This window comes from Anoplopoma fimbria, chromosome 16, assembly GCF_027596085.1.
Source record: "Anoplopoma fimbria isolate UVic2021 breed Golden Eagle Sablefish chromosome 16, Afim_UVic_2022, whole genome shotgun sequence".
NCBI lineage: Eukaryota > Metazoa > Chordata > Actinopteri > Perciformes > Anoplopomatidae > Anoplopoma > Anoplopoma fimbria.
The window spans coordinates 1,432,002-1,457,417 of record NC_072464.1 but is presented as its reverse complement, the minus strand read 5'-3'; the positions used below and the strand labels follow the sequence as shown (position 1 = coordinate 1,457,417).

The 25,416-nt window shown below is 38.7% G+C and overlaps 3 protein-coding genes across 3 annotated transcripts; all 3 read left to right on the top strand.

Moving 5' to 3' along the window:
- Positions 1–324: 324 nt before the first annotated feature.
- On the top strand, positions 325–9,670 carry cdc16 (cell division cycle 16 homolog (S. cerevisiae)). Its single transcript, XM_054615247.1, has 18 exons — positions 325–548; positions 720–774; positions 1,888–1,985; positions 2,153–2,191; positions 2,323–2,463; positions 3,481–3,640; positions 3,768–3,862; positions 4,450–4,583; positions 5,020–5,099; positions 5,224–5,273; positions 5,366–5,439; positions 5,551–5,676; positions 5,829–5,981; positions 6,633–6,696; positions 6,793–6,854; positions 8,055–8,190; positions 8,627–8,717; positions 8,860–9,670. The coding sequence occupies exons 1-18, from the start codon at positions 501–503 to the stop codon at positions 9,111–9,113; spliced, it is 1,860 nt and encodes a 619-aa protein (XP_054471222.1). The 5' UTR covers positions 325–500; the 3' UTR covers positions 9,114–9,670.
- Positions 9,671–13,085: 3,415 nt separating this feature from the next.
- Positions 13,086–19,133, top strand: upf3a (UPF3A regulator of nonsense mediated mRNA decay). The gene is made up of 10 exons (XM_054615800.1): positions 13,086–13,226; positions 14,709–14,815; positions 14,938–15,044; positions 15,256–15,354; positions 15,511–15,621; positions 15,721–15,776; positions 15,870–16,028; positions 16,122–16,255; positions 17,553–17,856; positions 18,908–19,133. Exons 1-10 carry the CDS (start codon positions 13,086–13,088, stop codon positions 19,094–19,096), a joined length of 1,407 nt encoding a protein of 468 aa, XP_054471775.1. The 3' UTR covers positions 19,097–19,133.
- A 2,675-nt stretch (positions 19,134–21,808) lies between these two features.
- On the top strand, positions 21,809–25,339 carry p2ry8 (P2Y receptor family member 8). The gene is made up of 3 exons (XM_054615630.1): positions 21,809–21,889; positions 23,133–23,452; positions 24,086–25,339. The coding sequence occupies exons 2-3, from the start codon at positions 23,136–23,138 to the stop codon at positions 24,843–24,845; spliced, it is 1,077 nt and encodes a 358-aa protein (XP_054471605.1). The 5' UTR covers positions 21,809–21,889; positions 23,133–23,135; the 3' UTR covers positions 24,846–25,339.
- The last annotated feature ends 77 nt before the right edge of the window (positions 25,340–25,416 follow it).

Sequence of the window (25,416 nt, the reverse complement as noted above, 5' to 3'; positions counted from 1 at the left end):
CCACTATAGGCATTTTTGAAAAATACACATATGTACAGAGAAACTGGACTTAGATACTGTATTGCACTCTAAAATAGAGGAGTAGTATTTTTTGTATAGGCTGTGTACTGATATAAATTCATCAGCATGATACTTCTGTTGTTTATGTAATTATCAAAAACCACATGATAACCTTTTGTATTTTGTTTCTTTAAAAACAACAAATAAAACAATAAATAAATGGAGAAAATATTTGTATATTGTTTTTATATACATATGCTATTATTGTTACAGCTAGACATATAGCGAAAGTGAATGAGTTCATGTGGAACTGTCTGTCCAGCATGAGTTTCCTTACGGAACAATTTTGCAGGACACTCGTTGCAGAAAGAAGCCGCGGATTTGATTTCACCCTGTTAGCAAGCTAGCACGTACTGTTTCGTGCATAGTTAGATACACTGCATTTCTTCCGCCTCTAAGAATGACACGCTTTTGATAATTGTAAAAAATAAAAACTCAGAATGAACCTCGACAGACTTCGAAAGCGAGTGCGGCAGTACGTTGACCAGGTACGAGCTAGCCTCGGTTGTGTTTCTGTGTTTCTGTCATGCTAGCTAATGCTAGCTTAAGAGCAAAGTAGCTTGACTGCCTAGCTAACTTAAGAGATATCCCCAGCTACCGACAGCAATAACGAGATGTGTTGAGTGACTCTTGTCCGGTCTTTGTGTGTTTCTTCACAGCAACAGTACCAAAGTGCTCTGTTTTGGGCCGACAAGATAGCGTCCCTGTCCCACGGTGAGTAATTAGTGTTACACCAGTTACACCAGCATGATGAGAGCCAACCTCACCTATCCATCTGCCTCTTCAACTTACTAATGTTAGCAGCAATGGCGTTTTTTAGGGGGAGATAATACATTACATTACAGTCATTTAGCAGCATATTGAATGACCCATTCATAAGATGCATGTTCATATGTCTAAAAGCTGTTTGCTGTCATATCAAGTTTATACATTGTTCTTTTAAATGTGCAATGTTCTTTCATTACATTTACATTACAGTCATTTAGCAGACGCTTTTCTCCAAAGCGACTTACAGTCAGTAGTATATTACATATCATTCACCCATTCACACACTGATGACAGGCTACCATCAAGGTGCCACCATCAGACTCTAACTAACATTCATCATCCAGTCCACACCGATGGCAAGCCTTCAGGAGCAACTCCTTTTGAAGACATATATCTACCAAAACACCTCACATATGAAGTAATATGTAAACTACAATCGCTGGAAAGGGAACTAACCGAAACTCCAAACCAAAGGGAAAACCGAAACATTGCTTAGCAGTAGAAACTGTAATAGACATCCAACGTGGATGCCCAACTAAACTGCCTCAAAACACAGGCAAACTAAAAGAACGAGTCTTGGAGCTAAAACAAAAGTTATAACAGAGTTGAGGCAACTAAAAATACATTACATTACAGTCATTTAGCAGACGCTTTTCTCCAAAGCGACTTACAGTCAGTAGTATATTACATATCATTCACCCATTCACACACTGATGACAGGCTACCATCAAGGTGCCACCATCAGACTCTAACTAACATTCATCATCCAGTCCACACCGATGGCAAGCCTTCAGGAGCAACTTGGAGTTAAGTGTCTTGCCCAAGGACACATCGACATCGAACCACCGACCCTCTGATTGGAGAACTACCTTGCTCTCCACTACGCCACAGCCGCCCCTGTAATACAGTTTTAAATGTGACATTGTTACGTACACTCACAGCTGAGAAGAAACGTAACGCTAATCCAGTAGCTTGCCGACAGTTGCAGTGTTTGTGTGTGTAGCCTGTCAGTGATGACTCTAACGTCAGAAGTTGATCACCTCTTTGTTTGGCATGCAGAGGATCCCCAGGATATCTACTGGCTAGCTCAGTGCCTTTACTTGACCTCACAGTACCACAGAGCCTCCCATGCCCTCCGATCACGAAAACTTGACAAGGTAAATTGCATGTGGGAGTTTTCGATTAAGTGCAAATCTATGTGCTGGGAAGTGGGTGGCAAGGTTTACGACACAAAGCAAGATGACATTGATTACATTCCAACAATACCGCTGTCTCCCTGAAGTCAGTCCCTAGTCTGAAACAACACATGTCCTTTCTTACACAGTTGTACGGAGCTTGTCAATATCTTGCTGCTAGGTGCCATGTAAGTAACTCCAAAATACAGACTGTATCAGTTCTAAACCCTCCTTTACATGTAATGCAGAATTTAACATAGAGAGAACCCAACTTATTGCCGAAGCTTTAGATTTATTAGCCTCTGATTGTTTTGTCTAGTATGCTGCCAAAGAGTTCCAGCAGGCCTTGGATATCCTGGACTCAGAGGAGCCAGCTAGTAAGAAGCTGCTGGACAGGAGCGTGAAAGAGGACAGCGGGACACCGGAGTCGGCCAAGGATTGGGACATGTCTCCTACCTCTGTAAGTCTGGACTGTCATTGAAACACTGAAATATAATGAATGCAGTTAGATTAGAGATTTTGGACTATCTTGTCTTTCAGTGTTGCATGATCTAATGACGTTACTCAACAATGCTCTGTTCATCACCACTCAACTTTTTAAAAATAATCATTTTGTTTGATGCTGTTACTGCAAATATGTAGCTGTACTGTGCCAATGAATTTTGGTTTAGTGTCTTCACTTTTTCAGTCATGTGCGGTTCAACTTCTCGTTGTATTGACATGAAATGAAATGCATTCATTATTGTTTAACCCCTATTTTGTATTGTATGGAATTCATATAGTTCCCAGAATCCTCAAAAGCAGTGCCATATATGCAGTCCTTTATTACCTTTTATTTTCACAAATTAAGAAACCAATATTAGCAGTTTCTTTTTCTTTATTGTTAAAAAAATGTTCATACAATAGATGGCCTCGTACATCGTTAATGATCGGCATAGAGTTTAAGTCCTGCAAAAGCATACATTGTCATTAATGCTGGCTAGTTGAAAGTTTGAAAACAATCATATTTTTCACAGAGGAAAACTTATAAAAAAAACAGTAGTAATAATACGATATCTTTTTCATCCACTCTAGTCACTTATGCAACAGTTTTATTCATCCAATTCAATTAGGATGTTCAACTACTACAAAACAGATATGGTAATCTCCACTGACATTTATGTCGTGGAGTTCACCTGCTCAAAGTTGCCCCTGCACGACTGGCTAGTAAAGTATAATAGATTGTATTCATTGGCCACTTATAACCCCTGTAATAACAGTTGAGTGCAGCAGATATCATTTTAATTATGTGACATTTAATGCTGGCATGAAATACTTTCCATGTCAGGATATGAGAGTTGTTTCTGATTGCTGCCAAGGTCCAGTCTTCTTAATGCTGTAGATGGAGCTCAAAAACTATATAAAGTTATGAGTAATGTTATAGACATTTACTAAAGACCCTCTCTGTTCTCTGTAATACCTCTCTGAAATATTTCAGGTCAACAGCTCCATCTGCCTCCTGCGGGGTAAGATCTATGATGCCATGGACAACAGACCGCTGGCCACCTCTAGCTATAAAGAGGCCTTGAAACTGGATGTGTACTGCTTTGAAGCCTTTGACCTTTTAACGTCCCACCACATGTTGACTGCGCAGGAAGGTGAGGCTGATCTGTGTAGACGATGTTCACTGACCTATTGATATTCTAAAGATATGCCGTTTTATTATCATTTCAAGAACTTGTAAAAGTGTGGTGTATGTGAAACTTGTTGTTCATTTTTCAATAGAAAAAGACTTCCTGGACTCACTTCCTCTGAGTCAACAGTGCACTGAGGAAGAGGAGGAACTCTTACACTTCCTATTTGAGAATAAGTTAAAGAAGGTAGGGTTGCTCTGCATTTAGTTTATTTATTTTTTATTATTAATTAAATGATCAGTCTGATGATATTTATGTTTTCTTATTCTCTAACAATCCTATAAAATGACCAAAACCAACATGGAATCAACCGATCAACAAGTATTGTCTTTGTAGAAACTGCCTGATACAACTTAAAGATATTAATATGTGTTAAAGACCTATTTTGTTCCATTGTTGTCCAAAATTAGTGAAAGCACAATATTTATCCACATTTTGCATAGGATGACATTTTATGCGAATGAACATTGGCCCTGCAGTTTGTTTTAAGTCAATCTCAAATGCACCGTCCTAACTTATCCTTTAATTTGAGTTCATAGAGGCTAACAACCAAATGTTGCTCTCCAGTGTTGCCAAGCTTCAGGATTTATTTGAGTACATTAAATATTTGTTGAAATGGAATTGTAAATCAGGGATATTGTTTTGTCTTAACCCTCCTTAACTAGTCTCCTTTCTCTGCCTTTTCCCTGACCTTGCTTTATCTTACCCTCCTACTCGCATTTAAACCCTTCACCCACCTTTCTCACATACACTCCTTCTCCTTGCCTCTGCAGTATAACAAGCCCAGTGACTTGGTGGTGCCAGAGATGGTCAATGGTCTTCAAGACAACTTGGATGTGGTGGTGTCTCTGGCCGAGAGACATTATTATAACTGTGATTTCAAGATGTGCTACAAACTCACATCAATGTAGGTGTCTTCCTCTTATTCTGTTGTTGATCTTTGTGTTATGTGGAGATTTATAAAGAGATGCTTTAGAAATGCGAGGCCTGCATCCATCACACCAACGCCATACACCGTAAATCCCACAACAGGGATAACTCTCACCTCTGTATGTAACGTGTAGCCCGCTTTACCGTCCAGATTTGCCTCAAATTTCATACTTTAACCTCAACCAGAGAAAATTATTTTGACTAATGCACATCTATGGATCTGTGTCATTCTATTGTAACAGTCAAACCTAAAAAAAAGGCCAATGTATAATGCCCTTTGAGCAAAAAATCACAGTGTGATATCCAGTCATATGATTTGGATTTACACTCTATATAAATGTTAGCAAGTTAGTGCAGTAGAATATCAGTAAAATTGCATGACCACCTATTGCAGCTCTGTTTTTGTATTTCAGGGTGATGGTTAAAGACCCTTTCCATGCCAACTGTTTGCCGGTCCACATAGGAACTCTGGTGGAGCTCGGAAAAGCAAACGGTAAAATATAAATCACATTCATGCATGAAGCACGTTTTGATTGATTGCTTGGCCAACCCATCAGTATAATAGTTAATTGGTTAATTTTGCTTAGTATGCTTTTTTGTTTTTTTTTCCCCTACAGAATTGTTTTACCTCTCGCACAAACTTGTAGACTTGTATCCCAACAACCCAGTAAGTGTTGCAGCCTTATCACCATCCATCTATTTCTCTTCTTTTTTTTACATCATTTTCAGTATTTGATAACCGTTATAAACCTTCATTAGGTATCCTGGTTTGCTGTCGGGTGCTACTATCTCATGGTTGGCCATAAAAACGAACATGCCAGGCGGTACCTCAGGTATGCAGGCACACACTCGAAAGGAAGTACATCCTGTTTGAGTGCACAGAGCAGGCTGTTTATGTTTTGGTGCGGTTATGCATATTTTATAACGCTGTGCGTCTCCTGTAGCAAAGCCACCACGCTGGAGAGGACGTACGGTCCTGCATGGATTGCCTATGGCCATTCTTTTGCGGTAGAGAGTGAACATGACCAAGCCATGGCTGCCTACTTCACTGCCGCCCAGCTGATGAAAGGGTAACTACATGACCGACAGGTCCTGGAGTTCTCAACTCAACATATTGCACGTTTAGTGTTTTTTGGGGACAATAGACATACCTGTCTGGTCAGCCTGCCTTGGCAATTTTGTCATTTCTGGTGACACTTGTTTGTGGCTCTCTCTCATCCAGGTGCCACTTACCCATGCTCTACATCGGCCTGGAGTACGGTCTGACCAACAACTCCAAGCTGGCAGAGCGTTTCTTCAGCCAGGCTCTCAGCATCGCTCCTGAGGACCCGTTTGTCATACACGAGGTGGCGGTGGTTGCCTTTCAAAACGGAGAGTGAGTCATGCAGACACAAACAACTAACACTTAGGCCTCTAGTTTGACAAAGGTAGCATAAATGTTATTGGCAGCACAAAGGAATGATGGCACACAGTGGTGGTAATTGTAAAAGATGGTTTTAACAGACTGAGTCTTTTTTTTTTTTGTAAATATAAGCTGTATGTACTGTCCAGCACCTGAGATTACACCACTGAATAACCAATACCTTGCTTGAAATAGTGAGAAAGCTGTTGTTGTTCATTTCTGTCTGGAAGTCTCATGGCTATCTGAAATATTTACATTACATTACCATCTCATGGGAAAGATCTGAACTATCCGTCATGGGGTCGGAGGACACATTTTCTCATAAAACCCCACAGATATCTACTCATGCAGTTATGTTTGTTTGATTTGTGGGTGTTTTGATATCTGTGGATAAAACAAAATTATAATCACCTGTATTGTATCGGGATGCCAGCAAAAAATATATGCAAATGTTTTTACTTCTCTCATTTGGTTGCTGACACTTTAAAGCTAAGAAAACATGTAGACACACACATTTAAGAAAATCATAATGCACCTGATGTAACTATCACGCACATTGGTTTGTCATGTAAAAAAAATAACCTTATGCGCTGTAAAATTGTTTTTTCCCATCTATTTGTTTAGCTGGAAGACAGCAGAGAGGTTGTTTCTGGATGCAATGGAGAAGATCAAAGCCATAGGAAATGAGGTAACTGCTAAATTGAATGTGTGATGATCATGAAAACATGACCAAGTCTGTGTAAGAGTTAATGTATGCTTTTTGCTGTTTTTCTTCAAATTCAAGGTCACTGTGGACAAATGGGAGCCTTTGTTAAACAACTTGGGTCACGTATGTCGGAAATTGAAGTAAGTACGGAGCCAATTTTACCTGGTTGTTTTCTATTTGAATGAATGGTCTGGAATTGGCCCAACAGGGGAAGTAGCGTATAAGGTGATAATATGGGAGGCTAAATTTATCCCAATTGGATCATTAAAGAAGATCCGAGAGAGCAATCTGCTATAATTTGTTCATACCCTTCCATATATTATATTTCTTTCACCTTCCACCTACAAACTATTTTCAGAGATGCGCTCCCCTTGTTCATCATTCAGCATTCAGGGCCCTCATTGAGAATTCATGAAAAGACCCTTTAATAAATTATGCATAGCCACCACTCAATAGATATAAAGGGCTTTGCAGAATGTGTGCGCCACACAAGTGGTTGTTTTGAAAGGCTCTGGTAGTTTTTATATAGAATGAGGGTTTCATCCATACGGAATGAATGTGTTATGGTTGATCGTGCGTCATCGATGCATCCATGACGTTTTTTCAGTTTCCCTTCGTCATGTGTAAACAAGGAGAAACATAGCTGCACATGTGCTGATATGAAAACTCTGTAGAGCATGTGTAATCTTGGTATTACTGAAGTAAGATCAACATGATAGACGTTACTGCACAATGATTTTATAATGTTTATCTGATAGGATCTTTAGCTCACCTGACCCAGTTTATTACACAGAACCATCAGTGAAGCTGTCATTGGAATATGTTTGGAAATGGGCAGGCACTCTCTAAATAATACTTGGCAGGTGATTGGATGAAACAACTGTCAATCAAACTCTTGCCAATCGGCAGAAGAACAGTGTGATGTTAACCTTTTGCTGGCACTTTTTAAAATGTCGCACAGAGTGATGCACATTGAAAATAATATATCCTGTATTTAGCAAAACTTTGACAATTTGCAGGTTTGAAATTAAAAATAGTACACTTCAGACATTCAGCTGTCAAATTATTTTTTTTAAAATGCCCTTGTTTCACTCATTACCTACAATAGGCACAAATCTCTAAATTCCTGATATGGCCTTGTTTATCAAATTATATTATATACTGCTGTATTTGTGTTTGTCTTTTCATTACTAGACACAGTCATGGAAATCAGTCATTTAGCTCCTTCAAATGTACTATTTGATACAATGTATTTTGTCACATTCCTTCAAACTTCAATATGATATCTTGTTGGATCCATTGAAACAGACTTTGCATATTACTGTGTTTTGTTTCTGTAGAAAGTACGACCAGGCTCTGGAGTACCACCGTCAGGCACTGGTGTTAATCCCTCAGCACGCCTCCACCTACTCCTCCATAGGATACGTGCACAGCCTCATGGGAGACTTTGAGAGTGCTATCGACTACTTTCATACGGTATAGTGGCATATTCTTCAGTCAATAAGGGTTTTGTTTGGAACTTAAAAACCTTGAGTCATGAGGGTTTTGTAAGGACTGCCTTTACAAAGCGTTGCTGGTCTCCTCTGCAAGAAGGAATAAAAGTTACCATGGAAATCAGATATATTTAAAGGACAGAATTCGTTGAAAAGATAGCTGTCTTTTCAGAAAACGAAACAAACAAGAGTTCAGCATTAACAATAACTGCAAGTAAACACCACCAGCTGTACACAGTTTAAATACTAATAGAGACTAAATAGCAAGTTTTTGGTTGTATTGGACTTTTTTGTTTCCAATAGAATAAATGCATAAGAGGTAACATGAATCATCACCTGTGATTAGTTTTTTTTTCTTTATGTCAACAGATATGTGTTTGTAAGAAATGTTATAAGTTGGTTTGTTTCTTTTTGTGCAGGCACTTGGATTGAAAAGGGACGACACTTTCTCTGTGACGATGCTCGGCCACTGTATCGAGATGTACATTGGTGACACTGATGCCTATATAGGTAGGACACACTGCACTGCAGTTTCATATGAGTTGTTTTTTCATTTAGAATTGTATTTAGTCTTTTTGTCACAAATATTCAATTAACTGTTCTGAGACACCGGCTGACATTTCAAGCCTGTCGTCATTTGTCTCCACAAAAGGAACGGACATCAATGACAAGGTGCGAGGCAGCTTGAACACTCCAGCGCTGATTAAGATGCTGAACACGTCAGAACCCGGTGACCTCCTGGCCACCCCGAGATTAGAAGACACCAGCATCACGTCCTTGGAAACACCACTGTCGAATCAGGACAAGATGATGCTGGAGACGCCTCTGCGACTCTCCCTGACCCTCGAGTGCGACATGTACGAGAGCGACGTGATGTTGGACACCTTGTCGGACGCCAGCACGTGATCTCATCCCGTTTGGGAGGCGGAACTGTCTCAGCAACAGGTTGTCATAGGTACACATATCTGAGCCAAGGGACAGCTATCCAACCGGAACTCTGGCACGTGTCCTCCACCAAGGGTTTCCTGTGGATTCTCCCTCTTGTGCATTAAACATGGTTGTTCCTGTAAGTGACAAACCACAGAACATGCCGTTTTGAACATTATGAGCGTAGGGTAAAAACAAAGTGTGGATGAATTTCTATACAGCGCCTGCTGTACATCATATTCATTTAGCAAGAATGCACTTTAAAAAGGGGGAATTAACATGTGCCTCTGTGAAGGGGTTGAGTACTTGGACCTTGGGTTAAGCCAGGAGACACTGGGAACATGTGGCCCTCTGACACTTGATTGAACAGAGCCAACACAGCCGCACACCTCGCATCGCATCTAAAAGACTGAAAGTCACTTATTGCTGCCCATGGCAGAAACCCTCCGTGTTGCTCAACCTGTGGATTTAATAAAGAGACAGCTTATTACAAGCAGTTTTTGGTGAAAACATTTCTTGGTGATTCCTCTAATAAACCATGCATTTATCTTAAAGAATTTGAGCATATGTGTGTTTTGTGTTAGTCACAATGAAGTGGTTGATTGGTAGAACTCATAAACACATGTTGTTATAACAATAGTGGCCGGGAAACGTTTAATATTCTCTTTTTTTATTTTCTACCTACAAAATACCATATAGTTGTGGTGTCTAAATCTGGATGAGTTACGTTTAAAACCTGTTGCAGTGAAAACTTCTAGTAAACACAAAAAGTTTGAATTACTGATTGGGACAAACAAGACAATTTTACATTTTGTTTTTTTATATATTGCAGTGCAATTTGTCATTATTTTATGATTTATTCATATTTGCAAACATACGTATAATATAGTTATTAGTAGTAATATAATTAAACCAAATATCACTTGATAAATAGCAGTGGTAACGTTAAATAGAGAATTTACCCTCCAGAGAAAAAACCTGTAGTGTGAAACTGTCCGGAGCTCAGACCCTCCGCTCAAATGTCACCCTGGTTTTAGGGGGAGGAGTGAGCTTTCTCACCCCTCCATCTTCACCTTCTCATTATTTATTCCCCCCCATGGAGAGCGATGGGCTGTACTCCGTCCAAAGCGGCTGTCATTTACACCCACGACCAGGTGTGCCGGGACCAGGACACCTGCTCCACGCTCGTCCCCGGCCTGATGAGCTCCGTGTCGGCCCCTGAGAGACCTCTGCGCTGTGAGGAGACCGGGGACGGCAGGCAGACCTTCCTCAGTGGTGAGTTCATCCATCCATCCATCTTTCATGCTCAGTTTAAATAAAATAATAATAACTTTAGTGAATCGTAGTAATTTGCCTCTGCACTATACTTTTGCTCTGGTTTCTGCTTTTAGATGCTTGTTTAAGAAAGGAGATAGAGCACTTATGACTTCTGGTGACTAGTAGTTCTCTTGAATACCTATGTTGAATACACTTATTGGATAAAAGCGTCTGCTAAATGACTGTAATGTAATGTAATGTAATGTACTATAATGTAATGTAATGTAATGTAATGTAATGTAACCAGCTTAAGAAAATGCTCTCAGATGTAAAGATTTCTTTAGGCCAGGCTAAAAAAACCAAAAAAAACCCCAGTCTACTTTATTCGTCATTTCCATTTGAAAACCTTTTATTTGGCCTTTTATATCATTTTTGTTTTTCTTCAGTTCCCTGCAGAGACGTCCACGGGAGGTCAGTGAGCCAGTCCTTCATCCCGGAGCCCCGGAGCTCAGCGGACAGCGCCGCCGTGGGCAGCTCGCATTGTTCGGGTCAGTGGAGCATGAAGCCCCGCAGCCCGACCCCGGACCTTCACGTTGTCACCGAGGACTGCTGGACACCCTGACTGGCTCCGGAACACACTGGGGACATTCATTGTGAAAAACAAAGTGGGACTCGGTTTTATTTTCACAAAACAATATATTTGTTGGGAGCACAAAGCTGAAGCCTTTGTGCTCCCACAAATATATTGTTTTGTATATATTGTTTTGTTTTGTTTTGTTATATTGTTTTGTTTTGTATCAATGTTTGTTTTGTATCAATGCATACAAAGCCTTCATCTTTGTATGCATTGATGCAGCAGAGGGATACGTGAAAAAAAATACACAGATGTTTGTTCTCTATAAATAAATTGAGTTAATGAAATATGGATTTGATTATGGTCCTTAAAAAAACAGCTGTACGACCATTTACTATAGAGATGTGTCAGTCGATGCGTTAGTTAGAATTTAACATGTTGCATATTTTATTTTAAATATAGGTTTGGAATGTTGTGGACAATAGGGGAAAGTAACGAAGTACATTTATTCAAGTATTCTAGGCTACTGAAGTACAATTGGTTACTTGTACTATGGTACAACCATTTTTCTTCTCCACTACGATTCAACACAAAACATTGTACTCCACTATATAGGCTAACTTGAGTTACTTTTTACTCTGCAAATAATAATTAAAAAATATATAAATATCTAAATTATGGTGTATTATTACCGGTTAAGACAACCTTTTTATAATCAATAGGCTGTATAAAGTACATTTAAATCACCCCACCTTTACCACAACATTAAAGTGAGCCGTGCATTAATCAAAGATCATGATCTTATAATATTTTAAACATTATTCTGAAGTGGACTGTTCTGCAAAATAATAATTTTGACTTTTGGTACTTAAAGTATTATCGATGCTAATAAATGTATACTATTTTTATTTATATCGAGGAAGTCCACTGAGATTTAAATCATTTTTTTCAATAGTAACAATGAGTTGATGACAATTACACAGATAACACAAAGGCAGTGCAGCAAAAAAAAAATAGATTTAAACAGGATAGCAATTATTTAATAGTGGAAAACATTTTGTTGTACATCATGTGAAAGATTTCATCCAAAAAAACGATTAAAAAATGTATTGTATCACAGCCTGCATAGTATATATATATAGTATCTGTATATATAGTATCTATATATAGTATCTAAAGTATATATATCTATATATAGTATCTGTATACTATTATCTATATATAGTATCTGTATATAGTATCTGTATATAGTATATATATATATAGTATCTGTATATAGTATACTATATATAGTATCTATATATAGTATCTATATATAGTATCTATATATAGTATCTATATATAGTATCTATATAGTATATATAGTATCTGTATATAGTATCTATATATAGTATATATATATATATAGTATCTATATATAGTATATATATATATATAGTATCTGTATATAGTATCTATATATAGTATCTTATATAGTATCTATATATAGTATCTATATATAGTATCTGTATATAGTATCTTTATATAGTATCTATATATAGTATCTGTATATAGTATATATATAGTATCTATATATAGTATCTATATATAGTATCTATATATAGTATCTGTATATAGTATCTATATATAGTATATATATATAGTATCTGTATATAGTATATATATATAGTATATATATAGTATCTATATATAGTATCTATATATATATAGTATACTATATATAGTATATATATAGTATCTATATATAGTATCTATATATAGTATCTATATATAGTATCTATATATAGTATCTATATATAGTATCTATATATAGTATCTATATATAGTATATATATATATATATATATATATATAGTATCTATATATAGTATCTATATATATATATATATATAGTATCTATATATAGTATCTATATATAGTATCTGTATATAGTATCTGTATATAGTATATATATATATCTATATATATATATATAGTATCTATATATATAGTATCTATATATGCAGACACAGTTTCAGAGGAGCGTGATATCAAAGCTGTCTGTTGCTCCTCTCGCGATATCTCCAATACTCTCGCGAGATCACAGCGACTTAACGCGGACGAGAGGGAGATGGGGAGAAATGAGGTCTGAAAAGGACCAAATGACCGCGGGCAAGGAGAAAAGCGTGGTGGAGATCCAGTTCAGAGACGTCCCGAGGGAGCAGGAGAACATCCCCGGTAACCTGAAGCAGAAAGAGGAGAAGAAAGAGGTTTTCACCAAGGTGGGTGGCCGAGCGCCTCCGACGTGTCGCATTGTGTTTACTGTGAAACAGACATGGAGGAGAGGAGGAGAGGATCAGCACCACGGACAGCGACCAGATACACCTGTAATCTCATGTTAGTGCAGACTGTATGTGACACTGTGGCCAATCCAGTCTGTGGTTTTAAAACAAGCTCCATCGACATTAATCGTGCTTCTAGGATCCTAAATCTAGTTTAAGAATTGCCAAGGTGTTCTGTGGGTTCTGAATAATAATTTGCATTATTTATTACACTGTGTTGGAGTCAAAAACATTGACAATTGAAATTCTTATTCTGTCTGTGTTGCATTTTGTAATCTGTTTACACAATATAAAAAAACCAAAACGTTAGTGAAATATTACATTACATTACATTACATTACAGTCATTTAGCAGACGCTTTTATCCAATAAGTGTGTTCAACATAGGTATTCAAGAGAACTACTAGTCACCAGAAGTCATAAGTGCATCTCCTTTCTTAAACAAGCATCTTAAAGCATAAACCAGAGCAAAAGTATAGTGCAGAGGCAAATTACTACGAAAACAATAATTGCAACAGACTAATACGAATACAATAAGTGCTACAAACTACTACGAATAGGATAAGTGCAGTAAACGAATACGAATTCAATAAGTGCAGCAACTAATACGAATACAATAAGTGCTACGAGGAAGGCTCAGGGTAGTACTTCTTGAAGAGGTGAGTTTTCAGCCTGCGCCGACTAATAATAATTTGCATTATTTATTACACTGTGTTGGAGTCAAAAACATTGACAATTGAAATTCTTATTCTGTCTGTGTTGCATTTTGTAATCTGTTTACACAATATAAAAAAACCAAAACGTTAGTGAAATATATTTAATGTTAACCATGTCGTTCCAGTCTGTCAGGCAGAATCATATCTGTATAGTCGAATCTTGTTCCCATTGCTTTGTTGAAGGTCTAGTGTTAACATCTTACCAGAGTCTATAAACGAATTTTGACCATGGTCACATGACTACACATTACCACCAAAAACAAGTGAGAAATGAGTTTGTAATGAGTGGTCCATTGGCAGTGTCAGAGAGTTACTCATGCAGTTTAGTGTAGGACTTCCATAAAAGTAAAGTGTGCATGAAGCTGCAGTTTAGTAATAAACCGACAAATGGTGGTACGCTCCTTTTTATGATTGTGAAGCACAAGAAAAATGTATCAAAACATTCAGTATATCTGACTCATCAATCTCTCACGATGCCATCTGTGATTATCAAAGTTACCCCATGTCTTTGGTTTTCACCCCTAGCTGTGCTCTTTTCCCCTCGAGTCATTGTCTGATATTTGTTTCTGTGACATCTGGAATCAAGATCTTAACAACAGATGTTCAAAAACTGAGTCTTCTTTTGAAAGACAAACTTAATGATCTAGAATACCAACACGGCTCTTCCTGCTGAGCTGAAGAAATAATATATAAATGGTTGATTACAGGTGGTGATCCGAAGGCTTCCACCTAGCCTGTCGAAGGAGCAGCTAGAGGAGCAGCTCAGTCCGCTTCCATCCTATGACTATTTTGAGTTCTTTCCGGCTGATCAAAGGTGATAACCGCTTCATCCAATCAAAAACGAACATACGCTATGTTTATGCTTATGATACCAAATCTTATTGCTTTTCCCTAACATGTGAATGTTTATTACACTCTCTTTCTCTCTGTCCACAGTCTTTATCCCCACCTGTTCTCCAGAGCGTATGTCAATTTCAAAAACCCTGAAGATATCCTCCTGTTCAGGGACCGGTTTGATGGCTACGTCTTCATTGACAACAAGGGTATTTATCTTCGTTTGAACTCTGTTAGGCTTCCGTGAAACAGTGCAATGTATTCTGCCATATTAAATGAAAACAAAGATGTGTTTGTTTTACCGCTTAGGGCTGGATTTAATGGGCCCCAGAGGCGGCTTTAGAGCTTTTGTTGCCGTTGTTACTGTTTGATAACATCTGTTATATGATGAGCTGCCCTTTATTTTCAATATTTGCTCAGGCCAGGAGTATCCTGCCGTGGTGGAGTTTGCCCCCTTCCAGAAAATCTCCAAGAAGAAGCTGAAAAAGAAAGATGCCAAAGCCGGGAGCATTGAAGAAGGTGCTGAAATACAAAGCTTGAGCCATAATTTTAAGAAAAAATCCCTGATATATAGTGTAGTAAACATCCTATTCAGCTAGTTATCCTGAAGTTAGGTACAGGGAATCAGACCTTGAATCTTATTGTACACTCATCCTGGATCTTAAACCCCTTCAGACCCAGAGTATAAACGGTTCTTGGAGAATTACTCCTGTGATGAAGAGAAGTCTATGGCCAACCCAGAGACTCTGCTGGGAGAGATAGAGGCCAAGACCAGAGAGCTCATAGGTACGGTACCCCAAAGATCAAGATTTAGGTTTATATGGGTTCAAAAAAATACTTATCTCTACTTGTCTTCATTTGTTTTCTTTCTTTCATTGATTTCAGCCAAACGGACAACACCACTGTTGGAGTACATCAAAAATAAGAAAATCGAGAAACAAGTGAGAAATGACAAATGCTTGAATAAAAAAGAAATTACTCTTCAAACTGCTTTGAACAATCCTCTCTTTAATGTGCCACATCTTTTCTCACAGAGGATAAGAGAGGAGAAGAGGGAGGAGAGGAGGAGGAGGGAGCTGGAGAAGAAACGACAAAGGGAGGAGGAGAAGAGGAAGCGGCGGGAGGAGGAGAGACGCAAACGGAAAGAGGCGGAGAAGCAGAAGAAATTGTCTGATAAAGACATCAAAATCAAGGTGACGCTCTGTCATTTGAAAAGTAATGTGTTTATTGATGGGGCAGTAGCATGCAATGATGGAATGTTGCTTTTTTTTAATCTGCATATCCAGCTCCTGAAGAAGAGCGACAGGGACGACGACGTGGATTCAGACCGAATCAAGGACAAAAGTGATGTCGGGGAGACGGACAGATGTAAATGGGAGAAAGCTGGAGGACAAACGAAGACGAAGGACCCAAAAGAAAAGTAAGGATTGTGTGAGATGGCCCCAATTGGAGATTTGATAGCACTCTACGTTCAGGCACTCTGAGGCTGTATAAACAAGTCAACCTGTATGTGAGCATACCTTTTGCTAATTTAGCTTTTATACAGGCCCCTCTATTTAACCTGAAAGACCTTTACATTTCATAGATTCCAGAGAAGTTGGAAGTAGGGGTGTGTTTGTGGTGTTACGGCACCCCATATCAATAGGGTAGACTGTTGATTAATGCCACATAAGATGGAAAATAAGTCCCGCTCAAAATTCCTTTAATGGATGCGAAATGGTTCTGCCAACTTGTGAAACTTGTCGGTACAGCACTGGATTTGGCTCAGACCTAAATATGACAGGGCATTTCAGTCAATTCAAGTAAAATAGACCAGCTGTAACAAAGGTAAAAATGGAAAAATAAAAAGTACAAGTTCAGATCTGAAAAGTGTCCAAATGTGGGAGGTTTCATGCACCAGCTGCTAACTGCAGGTTCCTGTTGTTCTACTGGTTCACACAATTCATTTCTGAGATATGACTTCATGGAATAGCCAGCCTTCATGCAGATATGGTCTTTTTTTCAAAGGCTTATGATTTTCCTAACGACTTTTAATTTTTCACTTTATATATAAGGATTTTGTCAAGGGTTTATAATTGATATTAGCATACGTGACATAGGCTATATGCCTCTTTGATATGAACCCTTCTTTATGGTCATAATAATAAAGATGCTTTGTTTACATCTAAATCAAATTTTATTTGTTTTCTCAATAGCTGTAAACTTCTAAAATAACTTTATATAAAAAGCCTTGGGTCGAGCTCATTGTTAGCTCAGTCTACTCAGCACTATTGTGTTGGACAGCTCTGTCCAGGGCGGGAACCATGAAAGATGATGGTGTGACAGGGGATGTAGTCCATGGATGATTGCTGATCAAAAATTGCATAAATACATTATTTCCTAAAAAAGTCATTAAAGGTTCAAATCGTTAAATAAAAGAAGAGGGGCAACTCTTACACCTAATAAATATATATATATATATATCAGCATTGGAATCTGCTATCATTCACTAAATAATTGTCAAGTCATTTATAAAATGTATTAGAGCCAAAAACAACAACAAAATGTGAGAATGTTGTGAAAAACGTGTTTTGAAACCTATCATCTAAAGGTAAAATAATTTAAAATGTAAATATACATCCATATTTTAGAGTAAATAGAAACACTCCCTACAAAGAACTATGTCTGTGTGATAATTATGAATGTGGTGTCTGTGCAATCCCCACTCTGACCACTAGAGGTCAGCCTGAGAGTGACAAGGAGCAGAGAGAGCAGCACGGCCGTAGACAGAGAGATAAGGATCACCGTGGGAAGGACGAGGAGAGGAAACGGCAGCGGCACCACTACGAGTTTGACAAGTTCATGCGCCGCAAAGACGAGACCAAATGGGGGAAGGGCTACTGCCAGGACCGAGCCAAGAAAGAGGGGCACCATCATGGCGGCTACTCCTACTGCCCCGACAGTGGAGACAAACTTGGGAAGGAGGACAGGGAGGACCTGGGTAGCAGGAAGGAACGCCTCCGAAACAAGGTGAGCGAGAAGGTGAGCATGAGATGGGGGGGAAGGTGACACCTAATTACGTGTAACTCTGGTTCAGATGTTGGTTGATGTGTGTTGTTTGTTTTTTTACAGATGATAATCATCAGCTCCAAGAAATCATGTTTCCTTACTGTCCTTAGTGTATTATTGTCATAGAAACTGTCCCTCTCATGCCCTGAAGTCGGCGTAGAGATAGCGCTTGTCTCAACCTAACCGCGTTCAGTCATCTTTCTACAGTAAGCTTATCTTATCTTAGAAAAAGGTTTTCCATTTACATGACATGTTATTTCACAACTGCAAGGTTTGATTCTTGAAATCAAACCTCGAAACAGAACTACTAGAAAAATTCAGTTTAAATCCAAGTCTGTCCAAAATGTCATCATTTTATCCTAGTGCACATTTGTGTGAAATGGTCATAATAAGCATTTTAATTCAGGCCATAAAAAACATGTTTTGTGAGGTCACTGTGACCTTTGACCGCCAAAATTGTATCAGCTCGCCTTGAGTCCAGGTGGACGTTTGTGCCAAATACATTTCTGATATATCTCGGCCACGAGAATGGGACAGACAACCCCAAAAACATAATGCAAAAAACAAACAAAAAAACAGCAAATCAGGTGAACGTAAGACACTAAATAGCTCGTAAAGGTAATTTGTGGAGATGGCTCAAAGAAAAACTGCTGTTCTATCAATTTAGCAGTGGTAATCATTCAGGGATGGATGAACATTAAATTGAACTACATAAAAAATTACAAAGAAAACATTACAGATCAGAAAAAGAGATTTAAACAAAGGATGATAAAGTTAATGTGGTCATAGTTATTCTACGATGCATTCACTTACTGTTGCACATATGGATGAGCATTTGAGCGTTGAAGTTGTTTTCTGTACCTGCCGACCCAGTGCATGCTGGGATACACTTCAGCCCTGTGTGACTCGTGAATAAGCTGGTAAAGAAGACGATTAAGCATGTAAATATACATATATTTATATGTATATTCAAAATGTGTGCTGCTTGTCTCTCCCATGTCCCTGCTCTCTTGTCTCCCTGCAGGACCGTCCGGCCATGCAGCTCTATCAGCCAGGAGCACGTAACAGGAAGCGCATGAGCTCAACTGGCAAAGGCTACGACTGCATCCCTGTGGGCCACTCCCCCGAACCCGGGACGGAGCATTGCTATGAGGCGGCCGCTATGGCAACGGGCCTGGAGAAGGGGTTTGACAAAAGCAAAGATGAACAGTGAGCAGACTGGATGTTTATAAAAAAGATAGAAATAGTCGTTCAGCCCAAGCTGATGGTGACCGATTTGACAGGTTATCCGTGAGCTTTTCAAAATAATATACTCCATTGAGGGAGAAAAGCACTTCAAAAGCAAACAAAACTTTTAATCGTTTGCATCTGTATTTGGTATAACACACAACAGAACTGTGAATGTTGGTCAAGGTTTTAGTTTTGCCAGAGCATGAACATTTTAAGTACTTAGTAATAATTGTCTTACTGTTTAGTATTCAAAGAATCCTTGGAATTAACCATGTGAAAAATACTGAGAACACGGGTGAACTACAAGAGTAAAGTTAAGGTTGTGTGCAGATCACCGCCAGGTGTGTCCGCACGGACCGCTGCACTTTAAATGGAAACCACACTTCACACACTTTTTTTCACTCGCATGTCTCAGACAACGGATACGCTCTCATTTGTATCTAGACAGCTATCTTTAGCGGCTCCGTGCAGCTAAACTGTGGTTCCCTTTACAACCCTTCATGTTGACTGTTTTATGCTTCCTCTGAACAGAAACTGTCAGTCTTGCTGTGTGTTTAGGTCTGTAGCTGTGAGCTCTGTTAGCCAAACACAGTATACGTGGGTGTCTCACCGGCTGCTAACAGCTAACTAGCTCTCCACCTACCAACAAAAGAAGACACTCAGAAGTAGTCAGAGCTCCTACATACATACATACATACATACATACATACATACATACATACATACATACATACATACATACATACATACATACATACATACATACATACATACATACATACATACCAGAAAACTGATGAAAAAAAAAACTGAGTCACTGCGACCACAAGAGGTCCTTAGGCATACACTCATAACTGAGGACAACAAATATTAGGCTTATAGATCCAGCAGTATGGGAGATTAGCCTTGGACAGACAGACAGACAGACAGACAGACAGACACAGATGCTCCCTCATGCATGCACACACTCACGCCACCCAATACATAATCTCCTGGCGGAGATAATAATGATAGTTACCTTAATGATAGCACAACCAGTCAGTGTGAGACAGTCCAGTGTCATTCCTTTTGGTGATATGAAGTTTGTCCCTGTAAGAGGCAGCTCTCCTGTCGTATCTTCATCAGTTTTCTGGTGAAACCATGACCTCATCCTCCGCAACAGATCTTGTTAATAAGCCTTTGTAGACTCCGCTGAACCTGGAGGTTTTGAATAATCCTATAGATTTTATTAAAATTAAATATAATGTAAGTAGAACTTACAAACAATGGATGTAGGAAATATCACAGATGAAATCCCATGTGTATTTTTGTGTGTAGAGGTGAGCGAATGAGTGGGGATAAGAGTTATAATTGATAAAAAAAAGAACAATGTTTTTGGTTCTTCTTATTCTGCTGTGTCATCCAACAGAATTTTTTTTTTTTTTTTTTGTGAGCAAAGCTTTGTACATGACCACCCATGAGCCAGGAAGAACACATTATCTACGTATATATAAAGCATTTCCTAGAAACACAATGTAAAGTTGCAATGTATGACACAGATAAATGAAAACGTCTTTTCTATTACTACTGTCAAGTAAAAATAAATCAAAAGAGCCACAAGTATTGATAAAGTAATATATCTGTTGTACAAGCCTTCTATTGTTTTTGCACACCACCTTACATTTGTCTATCATACCTCTTGTATTCTTGAAGAAAATAAAGCTCTCGTACCGTTATAAGAGACGAAATCAATGTTTCAGTCATTTTGATAGTTTGGGTGAGGCAGCATTTGTTTGCAGCACCACCCAGAGTGCACGTTTAAAAATGGTGGATATGAGTCAGATATAGTTTGCAATAACGCATATGAACACCCAGGGGTATCTTATCATTAGTGGGTGTAGATATAAAGTCCCCCCCCCAAAAAAAAAAGTTCTGTATTGAATTTAACAGACTGATTCCACTGACAGTGCCTAGGACAATGTCACCCAAATAAAGCAGAACTGTCATAATCAACAGGAAGCCTGCAGCAATAGAACGCCTCACCACCCCCCGTCAATCTCGTGAACAAGGGGTTGTATACTGTGTTCTCACTTCATTTAAAAAACTTTCATACTGAGGGAATGTGTATATATATATATATTCATATATATATGTGTGAGTTTGAGTATTGAGTTGATTATGGTTGAGTTAAAATAATAAAAAATTGAAATGTTTAATCCTCTTTAATCTTTTTGATCCATTGAATCTAACAGTTGTAACATCTGTGGTTTCTCTTCCTATTTATTCTCCCAGCAGCGATATGATTGACAATGAGTAAAAGTGAAAGTTACACCCCTTTACCTAGTCCCACTCTCTTTCAATAGCACAGATCCATAATTATTTGTTTTCTATTCTGGGGTCCTGTAAACCCGTTATAGTCTTCCCACGTGTTCAGGCACCGTTTTAGACATTGTAGAGAATATTCATGAACCACAAGGTGAGTAATTAGACAACCATGCAAATGATGAGTAAAATGTGTGTGTTCTCCATGCTGTGAGAGTGTGGGGATTTTTCAGACATGTCATTTCCAAGACTGAATCTGATGAGGGTTTCTGTTAACAGCAGTTGGTAGGATGGAGATTGTCACATGATCCATTTCCTCTCTCTCTCTCTCTCTCTCTCTCTCTCTCTCTCTCTGGCACTGTAACACTTTCGAATCTCATTTCCTCAGCAGTCACAATATCTGTACCTTCATCTTCTACAGACACAGCATACGCCTATATCTGCCTCGTGTCTCCTCCGCCTCCGTGTTTCCTAGGTGAGTGTTTGACTGACTTTTACTGAGATTTACCAGGAAGGGTGCTAACCTTGTGAATATATGTATACTTTCACATTTTAATTATTAGCTCCAAATTGGCGTGTCAGTTGTTTAATATTTACTATTACTACTCGCACTTTTAATTTATCAGCAAAGTCACTTTAGTCAACATTTGTCGTTTCTAAATGTTCCAAGTAAGTTATTATCATGCGTCAAAAGAAAAAGTGAAAAGGTGAGCGCAATTTTTATTTATTTATTTTTCTAAACAAAACCCCCAAAAAACTGGCCACAAAAGCTACATTTGTGACCTAGATCTAAGGTTCAACATCAGTGTAGTGAACATACAATAACACGCGACATGCCTGACTGCACACTCATACATAAATATGTCTTGAAAGTATAATAATAATATGCATTGGATAAATAAATGCTTGGTTACAACACCTTTGAAAAAAAGAGGAGGGAAAATGAATAAGCATAACAAACTTATGATATTTATTCAAGAATGTTTTTGTTACTTTTCAAGAAAGAACACACAAATTACAACCCAAAATTCTCAGTTTGCTACTCTTCATTTTTGTAGTACAGTATGTTTTCCAATGTGTAAAAAATGTTTCACTGTTATAATCCTCCTGATCTTTGGTGTAGTTATGGGTACTTTCCGTTGCATAGTTTACAGAGCATCTTGCAAAGTCTCAGTGCTTTTGGTGGCAAATGTCCCCACCACCACTGCCAACAAAATGTGCAACAAGTCTCAAACAAGGCGTTGAAGTGTTCACTTTCTCATGGCACGAAGGTACAATTCAGTTGGATCTTAGATGATAAAATCACTGGCAGTTGCGAGCCAACTCCTTATAAGATTGTCAGGTGTCAATGCTGGAGGAGCTAAACCACAGTGGCAGTTGGCGCTCTTTACCGCAAATCAGTCATGTTCTTTTCCTGTGTGAAAACTACTCGCACGAGAACAATAACACAGAGCGGAGTTCTCACAAGAACGGTTACAGTGTTTGTTTGACACCGGTACATAAATAATTTCTGCACATTCGCAGAGAGGGATGATAGCAAACGCATCCGTTTCGACAAGGTTTAGCGTTTTTTTCTTTTGTATGTGTTCCGATGTTGTATGCTTTTTCATTCAGATATTACAAACCAATTACACTTCATAGTTAAATTAAGATGTACATGATTTCTGCTCCACTATTTGCTTTGAAATTAACATACTACATGTCCCATTAAATCACAGTTGATGACAAACCGTTCCCATCCAGTCATGACGGGGAATTCCAGCAGCTTCAAGCTAGACAACGCCACCCGGGCCCTGTTCCAGAATGTCAACACCAGCATTGCCATCTCTGTCATCTACATGATTGTCACTGCCATTAACCTGACAGGAAACGGCCTCTCCATGTGGCTCCTCATCTTCCGCACCTCCCCAAAGACCCCCTCCATCATCTTCATGATTAATCTCACCCTCACCGACTTGGCCCTCGGCGCCGCCCTGCCCTTTCAGATCGCCTACCAGCTCCAAGGGTACCACTGGAATCTGGGACCAAAGATGTGCAGGTACTCTTAATAATTGCAGGATGCTGTTTATGTATTTATATGGTTGTGTCTTCAACAGAAATCCACAGAACTTTGAGAGAGCGTGTTGTTTGGCTTGTGCATTTTTGTAATTTTCACTGCTACTCAGTGTACATCCACAGGCCACCAGTTGGAATAGTTTGACATTTAGGGAAGAACACTTGTTTTGTCTTGCCAAGGGTTCAACTTCTCGTTTTTACACCTTGGTTCTTGTATGGATCTAACAAACAAGTCATAATGTGTACATTTGTGAGCTTTAGAGGTGCTGGCAGGTGTATGTATCTTTCTTATGGAGTGGACAGGGCCAGGCTAGGTTTCCCCCCTGTTTCCAGTCTTAATGCTAAGCTAAGCTACCCGACTGCTGGCTGACATACACAGGTTTTATGTTGTATGTCTGAAACTTTGTTTAATGTGCTGCTGCTGTCTTGGCCAGGACACTCTTGAAAAGGAGATTTTTAATCTCAATGAGGCTTTTTCCTGGTTAAATAAATATTAAATAAAAAAATAAAAAAATCGATCAGACAAATAGGAGAGTGGTATTGATCTTCTCATCTATCTTTTTGCTTTAACCATTGCATTAATTAAAACTCTCTTCTTCTGTGTGTCGACCCACAGTGTCATGACCCTTGTCTTCTACACCAACATGTACTGCTCCATTCTGACCATGATGGCCATCGGAATTGACCGCTACCTGGGCATCGTGAGGCCCATGCAGTTCAGGCAGACCAGCCTTAGGAAGACCATCGCTGTTTTCAGCTGCTTCCTCATGTGGGGCGTGGTCCTGAGCGTACTGTACCCGATGATGACCACAGACCTGACCTTTGACATTCCCGAACTCGGGATCACCACATGCTTCGACGTGCTGAAGAAAGAAATGCTCCCGTCCCTGTCTGCCTGGGCGACCTTTCTCTTCAGCATGGTGTTCGTTCTCTTCCTCTTCCCTTTCTGTGTCACGACATTCTGCTATGTCAGTGTCATACGCAAACTGTCCAGAGACTCCAAGACGAACCAGAAAAAGAGAGCCATACGCCTGGCCATCATCGTTCTCATGGTGTTCACCTTCTGCTTCGCACCCAACAACATCCTCCTGTTGATTCACACGGTGCTGAGACTCTTCTATAAGGAGTCCGCGTATATGGCCTACAAACTGTCTCTGTGTTTCAGCTGCCTGAACAGCTGCCTCGATCCGTTCATTTACTACTTTGCGTCCAAGGATTTCAGACAGAAGCTGAGACAGATGATCAATCTGCAAACCTTGAATAGCATGGACTCGATGAAGATGGAGCGTAAAGAGAGTTTTTACTCCACACATTACGCTGTCGAAAGTCCAGAGGGAGAACACAGGAAGGTGTCTTTGATACCATCCACAGCATAGAGAGACAGAATGAGAGGGAAAGAAAGTAAAAGAGACATGACAAAGGAAGTGAGAGTAAGACGGCAAGTGTTCTGTGTCAAGCTCTTACAACATCTTAATATTTCAAAATAATTTTTGATAATAGTTTTTTATATGCGCACTATAGAAAAAATGAACATGGACAGCAGTTGAGTCTTATTATTGACGTTCCCTTCATGCTGAATTGTATTATTTTAAAATGTGAAAAAATAACATTTATTGTAACCTATGTATTTTAAAATCATGGGTATACAAACACAAGCATAAACATATTTTATTATTATTAAAAAAGAATTATAGCATCCACAAGGGCAAATAAAATGTGAAACTATAAGCCTTCTCTGATGGACATTTTTTAAGTTTTTGACATCTCTGTAAATGCCTGTATACTGTGATGAATTGGTGTAGTTGACCTTTCGACCTTTTTAACTTCAAGTTCCTTTTTTTTCCTTCATTGTTTTCTTCCTCTTCAAAAATGTATGTATATTATATGTTGTATATATGTATAATAAATGCTTTTATTTATTATTATTATTATTATTATTATTCATAA